Source organism: Argentina silus (assembly GCF_951799395.1).
Source record: "Argentina silus genome assembly, chromosome: 14".
NCBI lineage: Eukaryota > Metazoa > Chordata > Actinopteri > Argentiniformes > Argentinidae > Argentina > Argentina silus.
In genome coordinates, this window is record NC_139668.1 from 5,869,470 (window position 1) to 5,892,026 (window position 22,557).

The window sequence follows — 22,557 nt, forward strand, 5'->3', positions numbered from 1 at the left end:
CGCTTCCATCTCAAAACGCATTGGAGGAAAAGATCTAAAGTATTCTCCCCTTCAGTATTCTCCTCCAATGTGTTTTGAGAAGGAAGCGAGGAATAGAGGAAAGACTATTGGCAACCAGAGAGGGAATGAGATGCAAGAACGTGAGTGAAAGAGAAACATGACTGTTTGTGAACAAGGTCAGTCCCACATGACTCTAGATAACATGAACCCGAAACAAATCCAATCCTAATCAACTATTTTGACCTCAGGACAGGAGATGAACTGTGTGTGTAATACACACCAGGGGAGGCTGGTGGAGGTAAGACATTGTAGGACGGGCTCATTGTAATGCATGGGATCAGGAATGGTGTTTGATACCATTTTTTATTCCATTCCATGCATTGCAGTGAGCCTGTCTATCTCCAGGGGCCGTAGGGCATGGGCTGGACCCAAAATTGTGAAGCTGGTGGCGAGGGAGGAGCTGCTTTCTTTGTTTGTTTTTTTTACCAGGGGACTCCTCACAATCAGGATATAACCTCAGCAGAAGTGCAAGTTTTACTGGCAGTGATCAATTTGAAAGATTTTATCTGCCAGAGAAATAACTGAAATGAGGAAACCATTTAGCCTTCATGCAGTCCATCATACCTTATTGCCCTGCAATAGCTGGTTGTTTTAAATGACGGATTCATTGATTAGAATAGACTTGACTACTAACAATAGTCAAAAAAGGTACAGTAGCCTTCACAGGTTTAGGGTTGTGAACTGTGTGATACAGAACTGTTGCATCATTGATGGTACATGTTCCACCAGTAGCGCATATCCCTCTCTCGAAGGAGGACGTGGACATCGACTCCTTTTGAAGATCGAAGGACCATATCCGAGGACAGGTAGTATTCGGCGACACATTCATCACCCTTCCAGACGCTGGGCTTGTGTGGGTTCCCTCGCCTTGACTGCGTCGGTGGTTGGGGGGTGATTCACTTTTGTTGGCAAATCAATTGGTTACAACAGCTGCGTGATTAAAGTTCTTTTGACAATTCATTTGAAGCCAGACAGATGAAATAGACATCGTCGTGTGGGTAGGTAGTTAGATATTTGTTCGGTTTTTAATCTCCGAATGTTGCTAGCTTGCCTGCTTCCTTAGCCGAAGTTGTTATAAGCGCAATTATATCGGATATTGTTTATTTTCAACATATGGGTCTGTCTCTCGCACAGATTGTAGTTGGTGTTGATTTGATGAGCCTACATTAATTTGTGTGTTTAGCTAAAACGTGAGTTAACTTGTCTAGCAAAACATTGTATCCCAGCATTTTTATCTGGACCTGCGCTCATTTAACTTTCTTTGACAAAAAAACTTTTTTTTTTACACAACCACCAACAGTTTCGTTTTGACTGTCACTTCGTTCCCCCCGGTAGTTATACAGGTGTGGTAATTAGCTCAATATTCCTCGCTTATTTTACAATAAGGATCAGCCATATAATTTAAGACATTTAGGACAAGTTAGCGAGGATGAAACCAAGAATCAATGTTATTGACGTGTTTTTTTTTTTTACAGCTATTATTTGTTGACGGAGCGGATTTGAATACAACCGACACGACAGTGACCTTGCTGTTGCCCTGATTGGGTCAAAAGTCCAGCACTCACGTTTGCCTTTATGGCTTGTGGAAACAATGTTAACGAACGGGACGGTGATGGGAGACTTTTTCATCAGCTTGCTTAATCGATTAGGGTTTAAGGAAATCTGCTTTGTTGTGGTGCTGTTGCAGATAATGACCAACTTTTCACAATAGCCAAGTTTTGTTCTCATCTAGTGCTGATCTTGTTTTGTAAATGCAATTTTCTGCCAACTATCAGGCAGTCGGAGAAGATAGTTGGGTGATAGGATCTTTGCGAAAGCTACTGCATTTACTGGTGTAGTACCGCCACCTTGTGGTTAAACCACAAGCCTTCGAGAGACAGACAGACAGCTTCATACAATCTACGGTGGATGTGTATGACTGAGAAGAGAAAGCATCATCAAAATCATGATGTGTACCTGTTTCTTTCATAGGAAGTGGTGAATTTATTTTTATATGTAGGCCTAGTTTTTTCTTTCCTGCCTTAGTAGCTACATGCAGGTTAACCAGGTCTCATTCTATAATCATAATGATAGCCAAGCTCATAATGGTCATGAGACAAATTGACTCATTCTCTCTGTCTTCCTCTTCCTCCTCCACCTCCTTACAGGCAGGTGGTAACCCCTGAAGTCTTTCACCATGCAGCCTGAAGGAGCACGCAAAGGTGAGTTATTCATTCTTTTGGTCCTCCACTCATTGAATACATATTTTTCATCCACTCCTGTGTTCTCTGTGTTGTAGGGGTGTGTGGCCAAAGCTTGCTGTCCCATTCCATGAGAGTGTATCTAAACAACAAGAACAGACTGCAGCCCATCATTGGTGACGAAGATCTCCTTTCCTTCCTGATCGTGTGTGTGTGTGTGTGTGTGTGTGTGTTTGATCTGTAGGCTTTATTTATAATGCTTGGTGAAGTTGTGGTGTGTGTGTGTGTGTGTCTCTGGACGTGTGTCATCAGAAGCAAAGCCCCTGTCGGCCCTCCCTCTTCAGCTGTGTGCACACTGGTTGCCGTACTGTATGTATAGAGGTCAAGCAAGAGAAAAAGTGTGTGTGTGTTAGCTGTGAGTGATATTCACGTGTGTGTGTGTGTGTGTGTGTGTGTGTGTGTGTGTGTTGCAGGTCTGAGCTATGTGACGGAGTGTGTGACGGAGGTCGCCGGGGAGGCGGTGTACCTGTGTGAGGTGTGTTTGTGTCGGCTCAGTAAGGCTGACGTGCGGAGCCACATCATGGGCGGTCTCCACAGATACAACTACATTGTAAGTGTGTGTGAGGTGTGCTTGGACAGACACACGTAACATGTCAATGTACATGATCTAAGCATGCTCTTTGTGTTCATGTCTCTGATCTCTAGTACAGTTGAAACACACACACACACATTGACACATTGTTCTTATCTGTCCTACCTCTGTCTCTCCTGTGGGGTGGTTGGGCAGAAAGCCTGTCACCCTCACTTTGTAGCAGAGTGGAAGAATGCTGACCTGGCTCAGCTGGCCAGGCCTCTGTTAGAGATGGCTCAGATACTGGAGAAGAGAGAGGGCACCGGGGACATACAGGTGTGTGTTATTTTGAAGAGGTGTGTGTGTGGTGTGTATATTCTTTTGAAGAGGTGCGTCTATGTGTACATGTGCACACACACACGGTTGTCTCATCTCTCCTGTCCTTCTGTTAGGTGCTGGAGTTGGAAGCTGCCCTTTATGAGGAGATGACTGCACACAGTGAGACCCACGGTCAGCCTTCTTTTTTCCCCCCCTCTCTTCTCCTCATTCATCTGTTTCTACCCATCCTGCCCCTCTCACTCTCTCCTCTATCCTGTCCCACCTCTCCTCTCGCTCCCCCCTTCCTCCTTCCACTCTCTCGCTCTCTCACATGCTCCTTTTCTCTCATCTCTTTTTCCCCCACCTCTCTTCTTCCCTTTTCCCTCTTCTTACCTCTCCAACCCCCTTTCTTATGCCCCTTCCCTTGTTCTCTGTAACTCCTGTCGTGGAAATGATTCACCATGGTGGTCCAATTATGTATTCAGGAACGGGTGAGACTAAGAGACAAGGGTCTTACTACACAATATTTGTTTTGTTATGCTCGCAAGCAGAGAGTTATACCATACAGAGTACAGGAAAGAACTCTGAGACGCAGCTCAGCAGCTTCCTGTTTTATAGGGGGACAGCGTATCCAGGACACAGATGCAGGTGTTGGTGGTTGGAACATGTAGTCCTTGAAGAGATGCGAGGCGCTTCAAAGAAACTAGTCAGGACTGGTCTTGATCAGTAACGCTTACACAGTCCGTTTTCACCTGTAGCCTATTTTCAATCTTTAACACCTAGCAACAATACTCAGTAAATATATATGCCATTTTAGCTGACGCTTTTATCCAAAGCGACTTACATTGCAGTGAGTGCATACATTTTTCAGTATATATGGTCCCAGCGGGAATCGAACCCACAACCTAAGCGTTGTTAGTGCAAAGCTCTACCAACTGAGCCTTGTTACAAGCAATTCAGCAGTACTCTCATAAAATGGCTCTATCACACCTCTCTCCCCTCTCTTTCCCCCTCTCTAGCCCTGAGTCTTCTGCAGGCCATCAGATGTGGGCTGGACCAGGGAGAGCCCCAGAGCCAATCAGAGTCTGAGTTACCTGTCCAGTCTGAATATCTCACCATCGAATCAAAGAGGACCGTTATACAGTCACAGAAGCGCACCGTCCAACCGAAGAAGGCCACTGTCCAATCGCAGAAGTCCATTGTTCAGTTTGACAGTTGCACCATCCTATCACAGAATCCTGCTGCTGTCTCTCAAAACTCCCCCACCCAATCAGAGAGTGCCTCGCTAGAATTACAGAGCGCCACTGTCCAATCATGGAGTAACGAGGGTTTTCTCCATGGTTACACAGGGACCAAGCCCCTGATTGGTGAGTGTGTGTGTGTGTGTGGGGTGGGGGGACCTCACAGAACTGTCTTGACTGCGGGTCAGTTGAACAGGGCCGTGTGTGTGTGTGTGTGTGTGTGTGTGTCAGGTCTGGCGTGCGTAGTAGAGTGTCAGAGTGAAGAGGAAGGCCCTGACTCCTGCTTCCTGTGTCAATCCTGCTGTATGAAGGCCACTTATGATGACATCGTAGAGCACCTGACCAGCCCCTTCCACCACTTCAACTACATGGTCAGTTGAATCTTCTGGTCTACACCGTGCCAATTCAAAATGTCCTCCTACAAACGTGTACAGTGGATGAGATGGGTATTGTGTAGCGAAGACTCCACCAGCCCATCAGAGGGGGAGGGGGGGGGGGGCCTTCCTCTACACAGTTTACTGCTTAGAGTTGTCCAGCCCTTAGGACACATGCCTAGGGAGAAGGGACAAGGAATCCACATGGATTTTCATGTCCCTGACTAGTCAGTGCCGTCATTCAGTCAAATTGGTGATTCATTTAGCGTGTGTGTGTGTGTGTGCGCGCAGATAAAGGAGCATCCCGGGCGTTTGGAGGGAATGGAGACGGGGCTCAGTGGTGCCAGTCTCCTCCTCCAATCCGCAGCCACAAAACTCGAGAAAGACGTGGGCAGGGGACAAGTACAGGTACCAGTCGAACACACACACACACACACACACACACACACACACACACACACACACACACCTGCTGTCCTGTGATTTATATTTTGTGTCCGGTGGGGGGGGCTGACTGAGTTTCCCAGTCAAACTCACTCTCCTCAGGGAGAGACACTCCTCCAAGCGACCTCCGTCTCTCCGCTGTCATCCGTCCTCGATCTCATGTTCAGCTCATCTCACGTTTCCTAGGTGATGAGATTAGCGGCGTCCCTCTGTAGCCAAATGGCTGTGAACAGTTACCAGTGGTGTAAGTACAACGGCTGCTCTGTGTGTGTGTGTGTCTTTCTCTCTCTAAGAACAGTTACCAGTGGTATACTTGTACAACAGTCTGTCTGTCAATCTCTGTGTCTCTCTCCATCTTTCTTTCTCTCCATTTCCCCCCCCCCCCCCCCCCCCCCTCCACTCTCTGTATGTCTCTCTGTTGAGAACTATACCAGTGGTATGTACAACCGTCTCTCTCGTCCTGTTTCCTCGCCATCTCCTTCTCTCCTCTTGTGTGAGGGGTTACCAGTGGTGTATCGTAAGCCCAGGGGAGGGAGTGGAAGTACTGTGTGGGGGGTCAGAGGTCAAGTTGTATTGTCTGCTGCTGCTTTCTTGGCCAGGGTCTAGCTTGCAGAGTAGACTGTCTCAATGGGCTTTTCCTTGCTAAATTAAAAAAAATGTGTGTGTATGTATGTATGTATATATATATATATATATATAAAACATACACACGCACACACACACAGTGCCTTCGGAAAGTATTCACTTTTTCCACATTTTGTTGTGTTGTAGTCTCAATTTAAAATGGATTCAATTAAAGTAATTTGCCGTCAATCCACACAATACCAAAGTGAAAACAGGTTTTTAGACATTTCAGTAAATTTATTCAAATTGAAATACAGAAATACCTCATGTACATAAGTATTCTGAACCTTTGACACTCTTAAAATTGGCTAAAATGCAAAAATATAAACAAATTACTCTAAGTTGAATTGAGGCCATCTTAATGCAAGGATAATAGTTCATGTAATTTTGGAATGAATATCTTTGTTTTTATAGTCTCTGATTTGCATAGGAATCAATTACACACTGTGTGGATCAGGTTGTCATTACAAACTGAGCAAATACTTCCATTGGAGTATTTTTCTCTCGCCCTGCTTCCCCCTCTCTATTTGAATGTCTTTTTCTTTATCTTAAATCTCTGGCCCCATCTTGTCTTCCCCTCCTGTCTTTTTGACCCTGTGATTGGTTCGTCTCTTTCTTGTGCTCTGTCTGACTCTCTCTCACTCAGGTATAGATATGTTGAAGTGTGGTGCCAGTAAGGAGGAGGAGCCAAGCGTAGAGGTACGGGAGGGAGGAAACCAAACACCCACAGGTGAGTGGACCTGACAGATGTCAATCAAATGAGCGACCAGTCATCATGCAGAGAGTCAACAATACCAAACTAAATCTCTCTCTCTCTCTCTCTCAGAGGTGTGTAGCGGTGCTCTCAGTGATCAAAGTTTGGCTCAGAAGCGCCATGCATCTGAGTTGTCACAGCAGCGTGACCCCTCCCTCTCCCCAACGCCTCCTGAGCACACAGTACGTCGGAGGTCATTGGCGGAGTTGGAGGATGTTCCAGCAAAGGTGATTCGCTGTGAGCCGGTCTTCAAGGTAAGCCTGTCCCTGATTGACGGCCCACTTCTGATGAAGAGGACCTCCTTTAGCCGCGACCCCTCCCCCTCACCTACAGATGGCTCGCCCCTCAGCGTCCTTGCCTCACCCCTCAGCCCCTCTGCCTCACCCCAATGCCAGCCCTTGGATTCAGAGATGGACTCTGTCCCTGCCCCACCTTTCTTCAGTGGGCCTGTGGAGACACACACAGGAGTACACACACACACAGCAGGACACTCACACACTACCAAAAAGACACACACTGCCAAAAACACACACACAGCAGGATGCACACACATTGACAGACGCGCACACACTGCCAAAAACACACACACAGCAGGAGACACACACACTACCAGAAACAAACGCACATCCAGAAACACACACACTGCCAGAAACACACACACTGCAAGAAACACACACACTGCCAGATACACACACACTGCCCGAAACACACACACATCTAGACACACACATGCTTCTCGGGATTGGCTCTCTACTGAAGAGGAAACCAGACTCAATGACAGACAGCATCTGGGAGAGGAGGGGAGCATCACTGACTGTCAGTACTTGAGGAGTGTGGACAACACCACTGACCCAGGTCTGCCCCCTAGGAGAGTGGACAACAGTACTAACACAGGTCCAGCCTGTGAGACTGACTTCATAATGATCACTGACAGTCAGTGCGAACAGAGGCTTTTCACAGACCGTCAACAGACCATATCACAGACGGTACACAGACCATATGAGGAAGAGGAGGAGAGACTGACCAACACTCCGCTCCAGGATGAGCCACCAGAGGGAGTAATTGTCAGTTTGTCGGCTGGGGGACAGGAGGAGAGGGTTACTGACAGTCTGTACCCCGCAGGACAGGGGTCAACTGACAGGTGGTATACTGGTCGGTATCGTACGGGACAGAGGTCAGCTGATGCGCCATACACTGAGGAAGAGCAGTATAGCTCGATTCTTCAGAGAGGCGCAGGGCTTGTCATGGAGGTGAAGATGGGGGAGGGAGAGCCGGAGGGGAGAGGGAGAGATGAGAGATATGACTTCACCCACCACCAGCAGTATGACGAACACCAGCCTCCACAACGCTACCCGCCACAGGCCTTCATAAGCCCTCATGGGGACACCATAGGGCTTCCTAGACACGGCACAGCCCGCCACAGTGACCATGCAGGCGTTCACAGAAGTGACATAAGTGTTCACGTGGGTGGCATAGCTGCGGAGCCCAGAGGGCAGTTCTACGAGGCGGAATACCGAGAGACGTGGAGCTATGGAGAACAGTTGACGCCTGACCCTGACAGACCAGGGTCGCAAGGTTACGAGAGACAAACCCTTAACCCCTACGCACCCTTCCCAGAGGACCACAGAATGAACTCTGACCCCTATCACACTGTCTCGGACGAGTTCAGAACCAACCCTGACCCGCGCCAGCCTCATCACAACCCTTACCCTGGAGGGTACAGATCTCACCACCACCTGTACCCTGCCTCATCTGAGACCAAGGGGTTCAGACCCCAATCTGGTCCCTACCAAAGAGATATTGGGGGGGCACATACTCTCAGGAGCCCCCAATGTGTGATGGTGTCTGGAGTGTTAGGGACCCCCCCTTCCTGGCCTTTATATCCAGGCCCTGCTGTCTACCTGGCGCCCCACCCCAGCCCTAGCCCTGCCCAACGCAGGGCTCCCATCTGGGGCCACTCTCCTGCCCTCAGCCTCTGGGCTGCTCCTGGACCACCACCGCCACCACCTCGGCCCATCCAACCTCAAATCATCCACAGGTTATTCTAATTCTGCCTCAGACAAGCTGGTTGTTGACGCCGTTGGAAACTGACTTAAGTATGTTGCTTTATTTTATACACTGGAATCAGTTGTTTTATGTTTGTTTTATACACTGGATCCTGCTATTTGTTTTTGTGCCAATTTAGTTGTTTTTTTTGTGGAAATTCAGGTGATTTCCCTGCCTGCCAATATGACCTTATTTGGCTGCGTCACAGGGACCAATTTAGTTTGGGTTTTTTGAAATTCAGATGATTTCCTTGCCCGCACGAAACCACAGTTTCCATGTTCTGCTCAGAAAACAACATGTTTTTTTTTTTGAATGTGCAGTCATTTATACAGTAGTGAAGTGAAGCCAAGTTTGTTTTCAGTTTGCTGCCTGTTTGTGTGGGTAATAAGGGTCAGGATGGAGTCGTTATCATAGTGTCTGACTAGGGTAGCAGAACCCTGAATATTGTTGGACCTGACATAGATGGAAGGACTTTGTCCATGTATATTATTCCCCAAAGGGAGTTTGAGACACTTCATCAGTGTGGTCTGTAAACTTCATCCTCCTGACTGTGGACGAAACTGTATGAGTGGTTACATATGATGAATCAATTAAAATGATGTTTTTAAGTCTTTCTGGACTGCTTTATTTTGTTTCATCCACAGTGTGACTTGTGTCTGATGGCCACTAAGAGACCGTTGTGTTGTATAAACAACGTATTTGTTAAAGGGTATTTCGTATTCGTTAAAGGGTATTTCGTATTTGTTAAAGGGAACACAAACGTGTTCAGTTGTGCCTTGTTTACTGGTTTCATCCAATCATCATATTTCGCTGAACCCCAGTAATCTGAATAGTATTTCTCCAATGACCTGTTATGTGTTTCATTTCTAAATGTCTGGGCAGTTTAAAGCCCTGGTCTTGTTTAGAAGGGAAAGAGATGTGAATGCAGTACTTCAGTCATTACCGCGGTTACGCAGTGTTTCGTCGGTTATCTGAACACTATTGATCTGTGTGTTCACTACTAGGTTGTTAGAGATGGTAGCTGAGACCAATTTGAAAACAAGCATGCTTAGCTATTGATTATTAGTTATTGAAAATGTTAATTGAAAACTGCCCCTATAGCAATTCATGCAAATGCATAAAGCTTGTCTTTCTTCAGTGTATGATGTCCAATGTCAGATACAGCACGGTGAAGGATATTCACACCAGAGAGTATCATTTTGTGTTCTTGAGCCTCAAGAGTAATTGTTAAATTTGTGTGAATGTGAGGTTGTGTCCTCCTTTGACTATCGCTTTGGTTAAAGTGTTACTGGAAGGACAGGTAAAGAAAGAGTTTTGAGTTGCTTGTCAGAATCGCCTAAGCCGAGCTGTAGTCCATTCAGGTTTTTTGTTGTTCACCCAACCTAAGGAGTGAGAACCACCTCTCCACTTCTAACACCTTGTCCCAACATTTCCCAAACTTACTCCTCAAGCACCCCCTACAGTATGTTCTTGCCCTACTCCAAACTCTCAATCCCTTCTGTAATAAAACCCTAGCCAGATAGTACAAGGTCCATCCATCGCTGCTTAATCTAGTCTAATAAATTAGATTTATTGATAAACGTAATATCTAAACCAAACCAGCACACACAGGGGTCCACAGAGACCAAGTTTCTGTGCAGTCGGTCCGATTCCAGTCTCCTGTGTTAAGAGAGAAGACCATGTACTGTAGCATGGCAGGAGAGAATGTTGTCTTTGTTTACAGTTTGGTATTGTTTACTTGTTTTCCACTATGGACAAGTGTCACTGCCACACTTTGAGTGCCTCACTTACAGTTTTCCTTTCAGTCCACTTCAATGTTTCTATGCGCTCTTTCTCCAACTCTTAAACTATTTGGTAGGGGACCAGCAGGCTATATTTAGACCATTTACAGTAGATTAAAACTAGCACTGAAGGATGAACTAAATCAGTATCAGCTAAATACCTACTTGGGAGGTTGGTCAGCCACACCCTACTGTATTGTTGACCCAGGAGCTCTGATGGACTGAATCTGTGGAGTATTCAATAACAGACTCTGGACCGAAGTGAATGAAGACATTACAAGGGTCCATATTCCATACATGGGTCAATATTGAAACAGTATGAAGACAGGATTCCTGACAATGGAAGCAAGAAACAAGGAAAGGAGTTTTCAAACACATTCTCTTAAGAGTGGTCTGATACAGTAGGTGACCAGGCTTATTAACATAACAATGATGCTGATACTCTTCTTTTATTCTTAGTAACAGAAACTTGTTAGGTATATTTGGGCAATTCCAGAGTTTAAATGTTGAATACAGTAGTTGCCAGATGATACATAAGTAGCAGTGTACATGAGTAGCAGCAAACAGTGTACATGAGTAGCAGCAAACAGTGTACAATACATTAACAGTCCTATTTTAACCTCTCTTATCTTGATACATGAAAGAAATTGTTATCATTCACAGTCTAACTTCAGAACAAACCCTAAGCAGCACAGTAGATTATGCTTGACAGTTACATCACAGCTGAAGTGTGACCTTGAGGAGGATGCCCATGAGAAGAGCTGGGGGTAAAGAGTACAACAGGATCAGGAAATTAAAAAGATCAGTCGCAAAAAGAAGTGTCTCAAAATATTATTTTTATTTAGTTTATTTAACTTATTTTATCCCTCCATTTAAAAAGACCTAGTGCTCATGTAAAATGGAGGCCTAAAAATGATTTCCAATTAAGCATAAATTGGACAAATAAGTAGAGTTGAATGAATTCATGAATTCAAAGAGTAATCTACTGGCGATAAGATGACATAAAACATTACTTTATTAATACCCAAAGGGGAAATTGATTGCACCAGCCAATACATACAGCACCAATAAGTACACAACAAAGAACACACAGACACTAAACGCAGCACATCATCAACGAATAAAAAAAATATTTAAAAAAAGTGTTCATGTTAAAAAGCCTCATACTGTAGTAGAAGGTAAAACGAATCAGAGGAAATGCTCTGTTTTGTTCCTAGTAAAATAAATCTGTCTACCATTGTACTGTGATAATGTACTGTCTAAGCAGATACTGTGGATTCTTACCAGTGAGGGAGAACTTCTCAGCGCTGCTGGAGTGACTGCTATTCCTTGCTGTCAGTCCTTCATCTGCATCAACAATGGAGACACTTTAATACATGTATAGTTTTTAAATCAACATCAGTATGGCATATTCTAATGCCTAACCTTAACTACTCAAAGTTAATGCCTAATACTGCCTAACCGCCACGCAAGTCGTAATTTTCTCGAGTGTAACTCTTTCCCATCAGGTCAGGTTGAAGGTAATAAGACAAGGAGAGGAGTATCGTTAGAGTATTGAGACGCAGCCTCACCTTTCAGCTGCAGCTCTCCCTCCACCTTTGTGGAGGTCTTGTGGTGTGTGTCGTACACCACACAGGTATAACTGCCAGCATCCTCTCTGGTGACACGGTTAATGGTCAGGGTCCCTCTTGGCTCTGATAACCTGTAGCGTTTGTCCATCGCTGTCTCACTCGTGCTCCAGTAGGCGATCTGGCTGTCGTTGTGGCGCCAGATGATGATGTCAGCATTCTCACCACGATAGTCGCAGTTTAGCCGGCCCTCCATGCCCACTGTAGCATTCCATTGGATGGCAGAAGCTCCAACTATCCAAAAAAGCATCATATTATTTATCCAATCTGATCGAATCTAATATCAATCTAATAACTGTCATTTTGTTCTTCATGCACAGTTGAAGTCGGACGTTTACATACACTTCGGTTGAAGTCATTAAAACTCATTTTTTAACCACTCCACAGATTTCATGTTAACAAACTATAGTCGGTTAGGACATCTACTTTGTGCATGACACAAGTAATTTTTCCAACAATTGTTTACAGACAGATTATTTCACTTATAATACGCTATATCACAATTCCAGTGGGTCAGAAGTTTAACACCATCCCAACCGTGAAGCACGGGGGTGGCAGCATCATGTTACGGGGGTGCTTTGCTGCAGGAGGGACTGGTGCACTTCACAAAATAGATGGCATCATGAGGAAGGAAAATTACGTGGATATATTGAAGCAAAATCACAAGACATCAGCCAGGAAGTTAAAGCTTGGTCGCAAATGGGTCTTCCAAATGGACAATGACCACAAGCATACTTGAAAAAGTTGTGGCAAAATGGCTTAAGGACCACAAAGTCACGGTATTGGAGTGGCCATCACAAAGCCCTGACCTCAATCCTATAGAAAATTTGTTGGCAGAACTGAAAAAGCGTGTGTGAGCAAGGAGGCCTACAATCCTGAGTCAGTTACACAAGTTCTGTCAGGAGGAATGGGCCAAAACTCCACCAACTTATTGTGGGAAACTTGGGAAGGCTACCCAAAATGTTTGACCCAAGTTAAGCAATTTAAAGGCAATGCTACCAAATTACTAACTAAGTGTATGTAAACTTCTGACCCACTGGGAATGTGATGAAAGAAATAAAAGCTGAAATAAATAATTCTCTATACTATTATTCTGACATTTCACATTCTTAAAATAAAGTAGTGACCCTAACTGGCCTAAGACAGGGAATTTAAATGTATTTGGCTAAGGTATATGTAAACTTCCGACTTCAACTGTAACTGTCATAAAACACACTTACCTGTAAGATATACATTGATCAGTGAAATCATCAGCATCGCACTCACCATGACGAAACCCTGTTGAATAGAACAGAGATTTGGATAAAAGCATCTGCTAAATGAGTCTCTTTATTGCTTTCATTTTCACTGGTAATGAAAACTAAACCCAAGAGGTGGGATTTTTTTTTTTTGGGGGGGGGGGGGGGGGGGGGGTGGTTAGTTAAACACGGGATGTACCTCAGACTCAGGGTACTTTACCTACTACTCTGCACTACTTGGTCACGGCTTTTCACTGCTGTCATGACTGCTGAGTCACTACCGATCTCCCGCCGTAGATTGAAGACCCATCTCTTCAGGCTACATCTTAACCTCCTGAAGACACATTCGTCCCTCCTAAAGACCTCTTCACCCCCACTACCCCCTGTACAAGTTTCTCTCCTGTTTAAAAGCAATTTTTCCTTCTTCTAGCATTGTGACTGCCTATGTCCCCTGCTCGGAGCATTGATTACTTTATCTTATAATGACTGATGGATAGATGATTCACTTGCTTAAACAAATGTATTTGTTGTAAGTCGCTTTGGATAAAGGCGTCTGCTAAATATCAAAAATGTAAATGTAAGCCTGGAGTGCTTCTTATTCTCTTTACTGCATACATTTTCTTTTTCAACCACATACCTTTTTCAACCACATGGCAGCAGAGACAAATGCCTGAGAGACAGGTGCCTGATGATCTTACCAGCCTTCCTCTTGCTCACGTGTGTCAAACTCAAGTCCCGCGTCATTTTACGTGGCCCGCGAAAGCTTAAAAAGTACATAATTGTCTTAAAATAAAAGCCTTTAGTTTTTTTAGGCGGTGATATACAGCCCGCCAGGATACTCTCTGGTGCATCTGTAAAGGTTTGTAAGGATCTGGGGGTCCATACTGAATTTCCTCAGCCTCCTGAGGAAAAACAGGTGCTGACTCGCCGTCTTGATCATAGCGTGGGTGTGGTGTGACCACGTTAAGTCCTCGGTGATGTGGACACCAAGGAGCTGCTGACTCTCTCTCCACTGCTAGGACATTTTGTGACTGGACCTTCACAAATTGTAATCGAGTACCCCAGCACTAGAGGAAGATGCTGCCAAATGTTCTAAAATAACATAGACCTGTTCCGTGGTTGCCTCCCATGCGAGGGACTGTCAGAGCCAGATAAAATAAGATACATAAAAGAGAAAGAAAACATGACATGAAAGCGAATTCAAGAGAATATAAAATAATCACACTTAATCATATGAAAATAGGATCATAGAAGGTCACTGGTGACTAGTCAAGAAAATACAAGGAGGAAAATTGACTGAACTGTTAGACACTCGCGCTGATCATAAACGTTCGAAGCAAAAGAAAAAGTCCGTTAAACTCAATCATCTCCGTCGTCTCACCCTGAGTGATATGACTGTGTTGTTTACTGCCTCACCTCAGGGCATAACACAAAACTAAAAACATGAGCATATCTCTTGGTTAGTCATGACTGAGTTTGACATTTGACTAAGTAACTAGCGAGCTGAATCTATCTGACCTAGCTGTAGTTAGCAAACATTAATTAGCTAGCAAGTTTGCAGGTTACAGTTTATTGTGATTTTTTTAAATTTGTTTACAGGTTCATCTTTCAACATTGAGGATATCATAAGACCTTCGATGAGTGGAGGTAGGTAGGTTTGTATTTGCACAAAAATATGTTGTAGCTGCTGGCTACGATAAATTAAATGGAGTCATACTGTATTGGCTAGTTACAGAGTTGACTGGTTTTTCTTGCAGATGGCAACGTCGAACCTAAAGTTGACCAGCTAATGATTAAACTAAGAAAGCTGCAACAAGGTACGGTAACCCAAACCTCTGTTACTCATTTACATTTTTACATTTATGGCATTTAGCAGACGCCTTTATCCAAAGCGACTTACAATACATTTGTTTAAGTAAGTGAATCATCTATCCAACAGTCATCATAAGACAAAGTAATCAATGCTCACACCAGGGGCCATTGGCAGTCGTAATGCCAGTAGGCTAATTATTATTATTTTATTTTTTAATATATGTTATTAGCAGGAGCTGTTACCGGGAGCCAGTGGAGGGTGCGGAGGGGTGTGACATGGAAGAATTTGTCACCCCTGACTGATTAATGTTTGGCTTCATATCTGTTTTGATGCTAAGGACTCATATAACCAACACAAGTAAAACTGTGTGTGTGTGTGTGTGTGTGTGTGTGTGTGTGTGTGTGTGTGTGTGTGTGTGTGTGTGTGTGTGTGTGTGTGTGTGTGTGTGTGTGTGTGTGTGTGTGTGTGTGTGTGTTCTCAGGAAAGAGGGTGCTGGAGGAGGACGTGAAGGAGGCCCAGTTGCTCAAAGACTCACTGCAGACAGAGCTGGACACTTGTAAGAAAGCAAGAGAAGATGGCTAGGACTCTGTTCCAATACTCTCCAGATGCATCCTTCCCTGAGGTGCAATCACTGATCTGACATGACTGGATAGGTGAACGCTCTGTAATGGAACCTTTGCTCACACCTATCCATCTGTTAAATCAGTGATTACTTCCAGGAAGGGGGGGGGGGGGTTAGGATGCAAATTGGTAGTATTGGAACTGGCCAGAGAATAGAGCAAACTGAAGTGATGTTCTTCTCCGAATGATTGAGTTCTGCAAAATTGACACCATTTGTTATGTCTTTATCACAGTGCAGGTGGAAGCTTACCAGCTGGAGGAAATCCACAAAGACAGAGAGGGTCTGTCTTGATCAAAATCAGTCTGCATATGTTTGACGATATCAGCTGTCATGTTTCTTCATCATTAGATGTGGATATCAGATGCTATGTGGTTCGGTAGTGGTGTAATGATACAATCATACAATCATGTTTTAATGATAATGATGATAATGTTTTAGTGATGATGACGATAATGTTTGAGTGATCATGACGATAATGTTTTAATGGTAATGATGATTTAATTATAATAATAATGATGTTTTCATCCCAGAGTCGTGCAGGGTCCTTCAGTTCCAGTGTGAGGAGATGGAGCAGGATTCTACCAGGTGAGCAGTCAGACTGAGCAGCACTCCCTTCCCTTCACACGAGGGGAGAATCCCTGTTTTACCCAGATGGAAGATGGCGGCCAACAGCAGGGTCATTCCATTCTGTTGTAAACAAGGGAAAGGGGAATTCTGTTCGGGCCATCCCTCACTCAGTCCACTATGCTCACGTAGGGTTCACTCGCAGAAATGTAATCAAAACGTTACTGGAGTGCTCACACGATAGGAGGGAGCAAGGGAAGGGGATGTGTCCATTTGGAATGGAAAGGAGCTTGAGCAGGTATAATACAGGTGTACTCCTCTACCTCTACTCACCTGTTTGACCTTAGTATTTATTCAGCTTGTTTGTCTCACATTCTCGCATGTAACACTAGATGGCAGTATCGCAGCAGTTGTGAGTGGAATTACAGTAGTGGTCCTACTTTCTAACTGTGTGTTCAGGGTTTAAGGAGAAATCAGTGATATAATTTCTCCTAATCGACCAGCAATACCTGCTTTTCTGACACAATCCCCTATTTATTCACAACACTGAAATTTCACAACACAAACCAATTTTATTTTTTCATGGTTTCTATTTTGTTTTGATTGCATCCTTGAGTTGTTACCATAGTAGAATTGATCATTTCAAAGGATGCAGGATATTGAGGTAGTACAATGCTAAATGTTTATTACTGTGTGTACTGTATGCAGCTCATTGAGGTAGTAGCATGCTACAATGCTAAATGTTTATTACTGTGTGTACTGTATGCTGCACATTGAGGTCGTAGCATGCTACAATGCTAAATGTTTATTACTGTGTGTACTGTATGCAGCGCATTGAGGTTGTAGCATGCTACAATGCTAAATGTGTCGTACTGTGTGTACTATATGCAACCCATTGATATCCCCTCAGGCAATGTATAATGTACAGGTAGTGTATTGTGATGGTGTGTATCCAGTGTCCCTACAACCCCATGGTTTTGAATGGGAAACAAACACACAAACACACACACACAGGTGCCTGGAGTTGATCTCTATTAGATTAGATTAGATTAAACTTTATTGTCATTGTGCAGAGTACAAGTACAGAGACAACGAAATGCAGTTAGCGTCTAACCAGAAGTACAAAAAAGCAGAAAAGTGCAGTGAGAACAGTATATACAGGTAGTGCAGTATATGAGCAGTATAGTATAAGTAGTGCAGTGTAAGCAGTATCTGAATTAGTAGTAGCATTATAAGCAGAATAAATAGGATGCAGTATGAACAGTGTAAACAGCATATGAGCTGTATAGGCAATGCAGTCTAGTAGTATATATGTATTAACAGTAACATTAGAGTAAATAGCAGAATAAATATGGAATGCCGTATGAACAGTATAAACAGGTATGTACAGATATGTGCAGTGTATTAACAGTAGTATTAAAAGAAAAATATAAGCATCTGTGCATTATGAACAGTATAGACAGATTATGAACAGTATAGACAGATATGTACAGAAGAGCAGTGGTATGGAGTAAGAGCAGTGTGTACAAGTGAGGATACAGTATGTACAGTTTATAGGAATACTGTAAGAGTAGTGCAATTGTGCAGGGGTTGCTAGGTTGTCACCTAGGTGCAGAATTGGAGTTCAGTAGGGTGACAGCCGCAGGGAAGAAGCTACCTCTGAACCTGCTGGTTCGGGTGCGGAGAGACCTGTAGCGCCTCCCGGAGGGGAGTGGGGTGAACAGTCTATGATTGGGGTGAGAAATGTCCTTGACGATGCTGCGTGCCTTACGCAAGCATTGTTTGCCCTGGACAGCCTCAATGAAGGGGAGTGAGGAACTAAACTGCCCAACGCAGCACTTCACCACCCTCTGCAGTGCTTTCCGGTCAGAGGCAGAGCAGTTGCCATACCATACTGTGACACAGTTGGTGAGGATGCTCTCGATGGTGCAGCGGTAGAAGTTCACCAGGATCTGAGGAGACAGATGGACCTTCTTTAGTCTCCTCAGGAAGAAGAGACGCCGGTGAGCCTTCTTAATCAGGGTGGAGGTGTCGAGGGTCCAGGAGAGATCCTCAGAGATGTGGACACCCAGAAACTTGAAGCTGGTGACTCGCTCCACCTCAGTCCCATTGATGAGGATGGGGGTGTGTGCGCCAGCTTTTGACTTCCTGAAGTCCACAATGAGCTCTTTGGTCTTCCTGGTGTTGAGAGCCAGGTTGTTGTCGTTGCACCACACTGTTAGGTGCTGGACCTCCTCCCTGTAGGCCGACTCATCGTTGTTGCTGATGAGACCAATCACCGTTGTGTCGTCTGCAAACTTAACAATGGTGTTTGAGCCATGTACAGGTGTGCAGTCGTAGGTGAAGAGGGAGTAAAGGAGGGGGCTCAGCACACAGCCTTGTGGAACGCCGGTTTTCAGGGTGAGAGTTGAGGAGGTGTGGTTGTGTAGCCTAACAGACTGCGACCTGTTGTTTAGGAAGTCCAGAATCCAGTTGCAGAGGGAGGAGTTGATGCCCAGTTGACTGAGTTTGTAGATCAGTTTGGAGGGGATGATGGTGTTGAAAGCTGAACTGAAGTCAATGGACAGCATTCTCACATAAGTGTTGCTATTGTCGAGGTGGGACAGGGCGGAGTGAAGTGCCGTTGAGATGGCATCCTCTGTACTCCTGTTCTGCCGGTAGGCGAATTGGAAGGGGTCTAGTGTGGGTGGTAAACAGGTCTTGAGTTGAGCTAAGACCAGCCTCTCGAAGCACTTCATGATGATGGGCGTGAGTGCAACTGGGCGGAAGTCATTTAGGCTCGTTGCAGTGGAGTGTTTTGGCACCGGCACGATGGAGGTGGTTTTGAAGCACGCGGGGACAGCTGCTTGGGCTAGGGACAGGTTGAATATGTCAGTCCAAACCTCAGTCAGCTGCACAGCACAGGCCCTCAGGACGCGTCCGGGGATGCCATCAGGACCAGCAGCCTTGCGTGCATTAGTCCTGCTCAGTGCCGCACACACGTCGGTGAGAGATAGAGTGAGGGGCTGGTGATCAGCAGGGAGAACAGCCTTGATGAAGTGTGACCATGAGGAGGATGCCCATGAGGAGAGCTGGGGGTAAAGAGTACAACAGGATCAGGAAATTAAAAAGATCAGTCGCAAAAAGAAGTGTCTCAAAATATTATTTTTATTTATTATTATATCCCTCCATTTAAAAAGACCTAGTGCTCATGTAAAATGGAGGCCTAAAAATTATTTCCAATTAAGCATAAATTGGACAAATAAGTAGAGTTGAATGAATTCATGAATTCAAAGAGTAATCTACTGGCGATAAGATGACATAAAACATTACTTTATTAATACCCAAAGGGGAAATTGATTGCACCAGCCAATACATACAGCACCAATAAGTACACAACAAAGAACACACAGACACTAAACGCAGCACATCATCAACAAATAAAACATTTATTTAAAAAAAGTGTTCATGTTAAAAAGCCTCATACTGTAGTAGAAGGTAAAAAGGATCTGGAGGAAATGCTCTGTTTTGCTCCTAGTAAAATAAATCTGTCTACCATTGTACTGTGATGGTCTAAGCAGATACTGTGGATTCTTACCAGTGAGGGAGAACTTCTCAGCGCTGCTGGAGTGACTGCTATTTCTTGCTGTCAGTCCTTCATCTGCATCAACAATGGAGACACTTTAATACGCGTATAGTTTTTAAATCAACATCAGGATGGCATATTCTAATGCCTAACCTTAACCACTCAAAGTTAATGCCTAATACTGCCTAACCGCCACGCAAGTCGTAATTCACGCAACTCTTACACAACGTATCTTTAGTTTTTGACAAAACAGGAGGTCAAACGCTGGTATAGCCAGTAATACGTGCACACAAACCGTATTCCCTTGGTCTGCAGAAACGATCCTCGAGAACGTATTCAGTTGGAGACTATGTTGCAAAAACACCACTATTTATGGAAGTCTATCCAAAAAATCCCCAGTGTTCTTTTCCTTGTGAATCAGGCACTTTCAGGTGAGAAACAATAAACGTGGATGGAGGAAAACCCTCTGAACAATGCAACTGAAGTTCCTCCTATGACTCACAGAAGTGCAGATCACATGCAAATTCTTCTAAAATGCCCAACTATAAAAAAAAATACTTAACTTAGCCAATTGCTATAAAATAAAGAAGACTAAAATGCACTAAACGCACGATTCACATAGAAAGCGTATGTTTCAAAGCTTTCCTTCAACCGCAATGGCATGCTGATTACTTGCATTGCCACCACTGGTGATTTATTTTCTCTAGTCTAACTCTTTCCCATCAGGTCAGGTTGAAGGTAATAAGACTAGGAGAGGAGCATCGTTAGAGTATTGAGACGCAGCCTCACCTTTCAGCTGCAGCTCTCCCTCCACCTTTGTGGAGGTCTTGTGGTGTGTGTCGTACACCACACAGGTATAACTGCCGGCATCCTCTCTGGTGACACGGTTAATGGTCAGGGTCCCTCTTGGCTCTGATAACCTGTAGCGCTGTTTGTCCATCCCTGTCTCACTCGTGCTCCAGTAGGCGATCTGGCTGTCGTTGTGGCGCCAGATGATGATGTCAGCATTCTCACCACGATAGTCGCAGTTTAGCCGGCCCTCCTTGCCCACTGTAGCATTCCATTGGATGGCAGAAGCTCCAACTATCCAAAAAGCATCATATTATTTATCCAATCTGATCGAATCTAATATCAATCTAATAACTGTCATTTTGTTCTTCATGCACAGTTGAAGTCGGACGTTTACATACACTTCGGTTGAAGTCATTAAAACTCATTTTTTAACCACTCCACAGATTTCATGTTAACAAACTATAGTCGGTTAGGACATCTACTTTGTGCATGACACAAGTAATTTTTCCAACAATTGTTTACAGACAGATTATTTCACTTATAATACGCTATATCACAATTCCAGTGGGTCAGAAGTTTAACACCATCCCAACCGTGAAGCACGGGGGTGGCAGCATCATGTTACGGGGGTGCTTTGCTGCAGGAGGGACTGGTGCACTTCACAAAATAGATGGCATCATGAGGAAGGAAAATTACGTGGATATATTGAAGCAAAATCACAAGACATCAGCCAGGAAGTTAAAGCTTGGTCGCAAATGGGTCTTCCAAATGGACAATGACCACAAGCATACTTGAAAAAGTTGTGGCAAAATGGCTTAAGGACCACAAAGTCACGGTATTGGAGTGGCCATCACAAAGCCCTGACCTCAATCCTATAGAAAATTTGTTGGCAGAACTGAAAAAGCGTGTGTGAGCAAGGAGGCCTACAATCCTGAGTCAATTACACAAGTTCTGTCAGGAGGAATGGGCCAAAACTCCACCAACTTATTGTGGGAAACTTGGGAAGGCTACCCAAAATGTTTGACCCAAGTTAAGCAATTTAAAGGCAATGCTACCAAATAACTAACTACGTGTATGTAAACTTCTGACCCACTGGGAATGTGATGAAAGAAATAAAAGCTGAAATAAATAATTCTCTATACTATTATTCTGACATTTCACATTCTTAAAATAAAGTAGTGACCCTAACTGGCCTAAGACAGGGAATTTAAATGTATTTGGCTAAGGTATATGTAAACTTCCGACTTCAACTGTAACTCATAAAACACACTTACCTGTAAGAGATACATTGATCAGTGAAATCATCAGCATCGCACTCACCATGACGAAACCCTGTTGAATAGAACAGAGATTTGGATAAAAGCATCTGCTAAATGAGTCTCCTTTATTGCTTTCATTTTCACTTTCATCATCACGTCATTGGTGGTTTCATCACTGGTAATGAAAACTAAACCCAAGAGGTACCTCTGAATCAGGGTACTTTACCTACTACTCCGCACTACTTGGTCACGGCTTTTCACTGCTGTCATGACTGCTGAGTCACTACCAATCTCCCGCCGTAGATTTAAGACCCATCTCTTCAGGCTACATCTTAACCTCCTGACGACACATTAGTCCCTCCTAAAGACCTCTTCACCCCCACTACCCCCTGTACAAGTTTCTCTCCTGTTTAAAAGCAAATTTTCCTTCTTCTAGCGTTGTGACTGCCTATGTCCCCTGCTCGGAGCATTGATTACTTTATCTTATAATGACTGATGGATAGATGATTCACTTGCTTAAACAAATGTATTTGTTGTAAGTCGCTTTGGATAAAGGCGTCTGCTAAATATCAAAAATGTAAATGTAAGCCTGGAGTGCTTCTTATTCTCTTTACTGCATACATTTTCTTTTTCAACCACATACCTTTTGCCACATGGCAGCAGAGACAAAACTGCGTGGCTGG

At 44.2% G+C, this 22,557-nt stretch overlaps 2 protein-coding genes across 4 annotated transcripts; one reads left to right on the top strand and one right to left on the bottom strand.

The window, feature by feature from the left end:
• Positions 1–517: 517 nt before the first annotated feature.
• LOC310814910 (uncharacterized protein) lies at positions 518–9,225 on the top strand. Of its 3 annotated transcripts, none has more exons than XM_083684471.1 (12): positions 518–940; positions 2,208–2,261; positions 2,339–2,416; positions 2,714–2,850; positions 3,028–3,147; positions 3,264–3,321; positions 4,149–4,496; positions 4,602–4,741; positions 5,036–5,152; positions 5,375–5,432; positions 6,459–6,542; positions 6,639–9,225. In XM_083684471.1, exons 2-12 carry the CDS (start codon positions 2,237–2,239, stop codon positions 8,612–8,614), a joined length of 3,141 nt encoding a protein of 1,046 aa, XP_083540597.1. In that variant the 5' UTR covers positions 518–940; positions 2,208–2,236; the 3' UTR covers positions 8,615–9,225. The 3 variants fall into 3 exon arrangements, with proteins under 3 accessions (XP_083540597.1, XP_083540599.1, XP_083540598.1); XM_083684473.1 differs by having other exon boundaries at positions 518–913; XM_083684472.1 differs by having other exon boundaries at positions 518–866.
• A 7,015-nt stretch (positions 9,226–16,240) lies between these two features.
• Positions 16,241–22,557, bottom strand: LOC310815301 (uncharacterized protein; the record flags this gene model as incomplete). The annotated part of the gene is made up of 6 exons (XM_083685035.1): positions 22,518–22,557; positions 21,890–21,947; positions 20,613–20,906; positions 19,836–19,898; positions 19,304–19,329; positions 16,241–16,381 (listed from the first exon to the last, which is right to left on the bottom strand). Exons 1-6 carry the CDS (start codon positions 22,527–22,529, stop codon positions 16,241–16,243), a joined length of 594 nt encoding a protein of 197 aa, XP_083541161.1. The 5' UTR covers positions 22,530–22,557.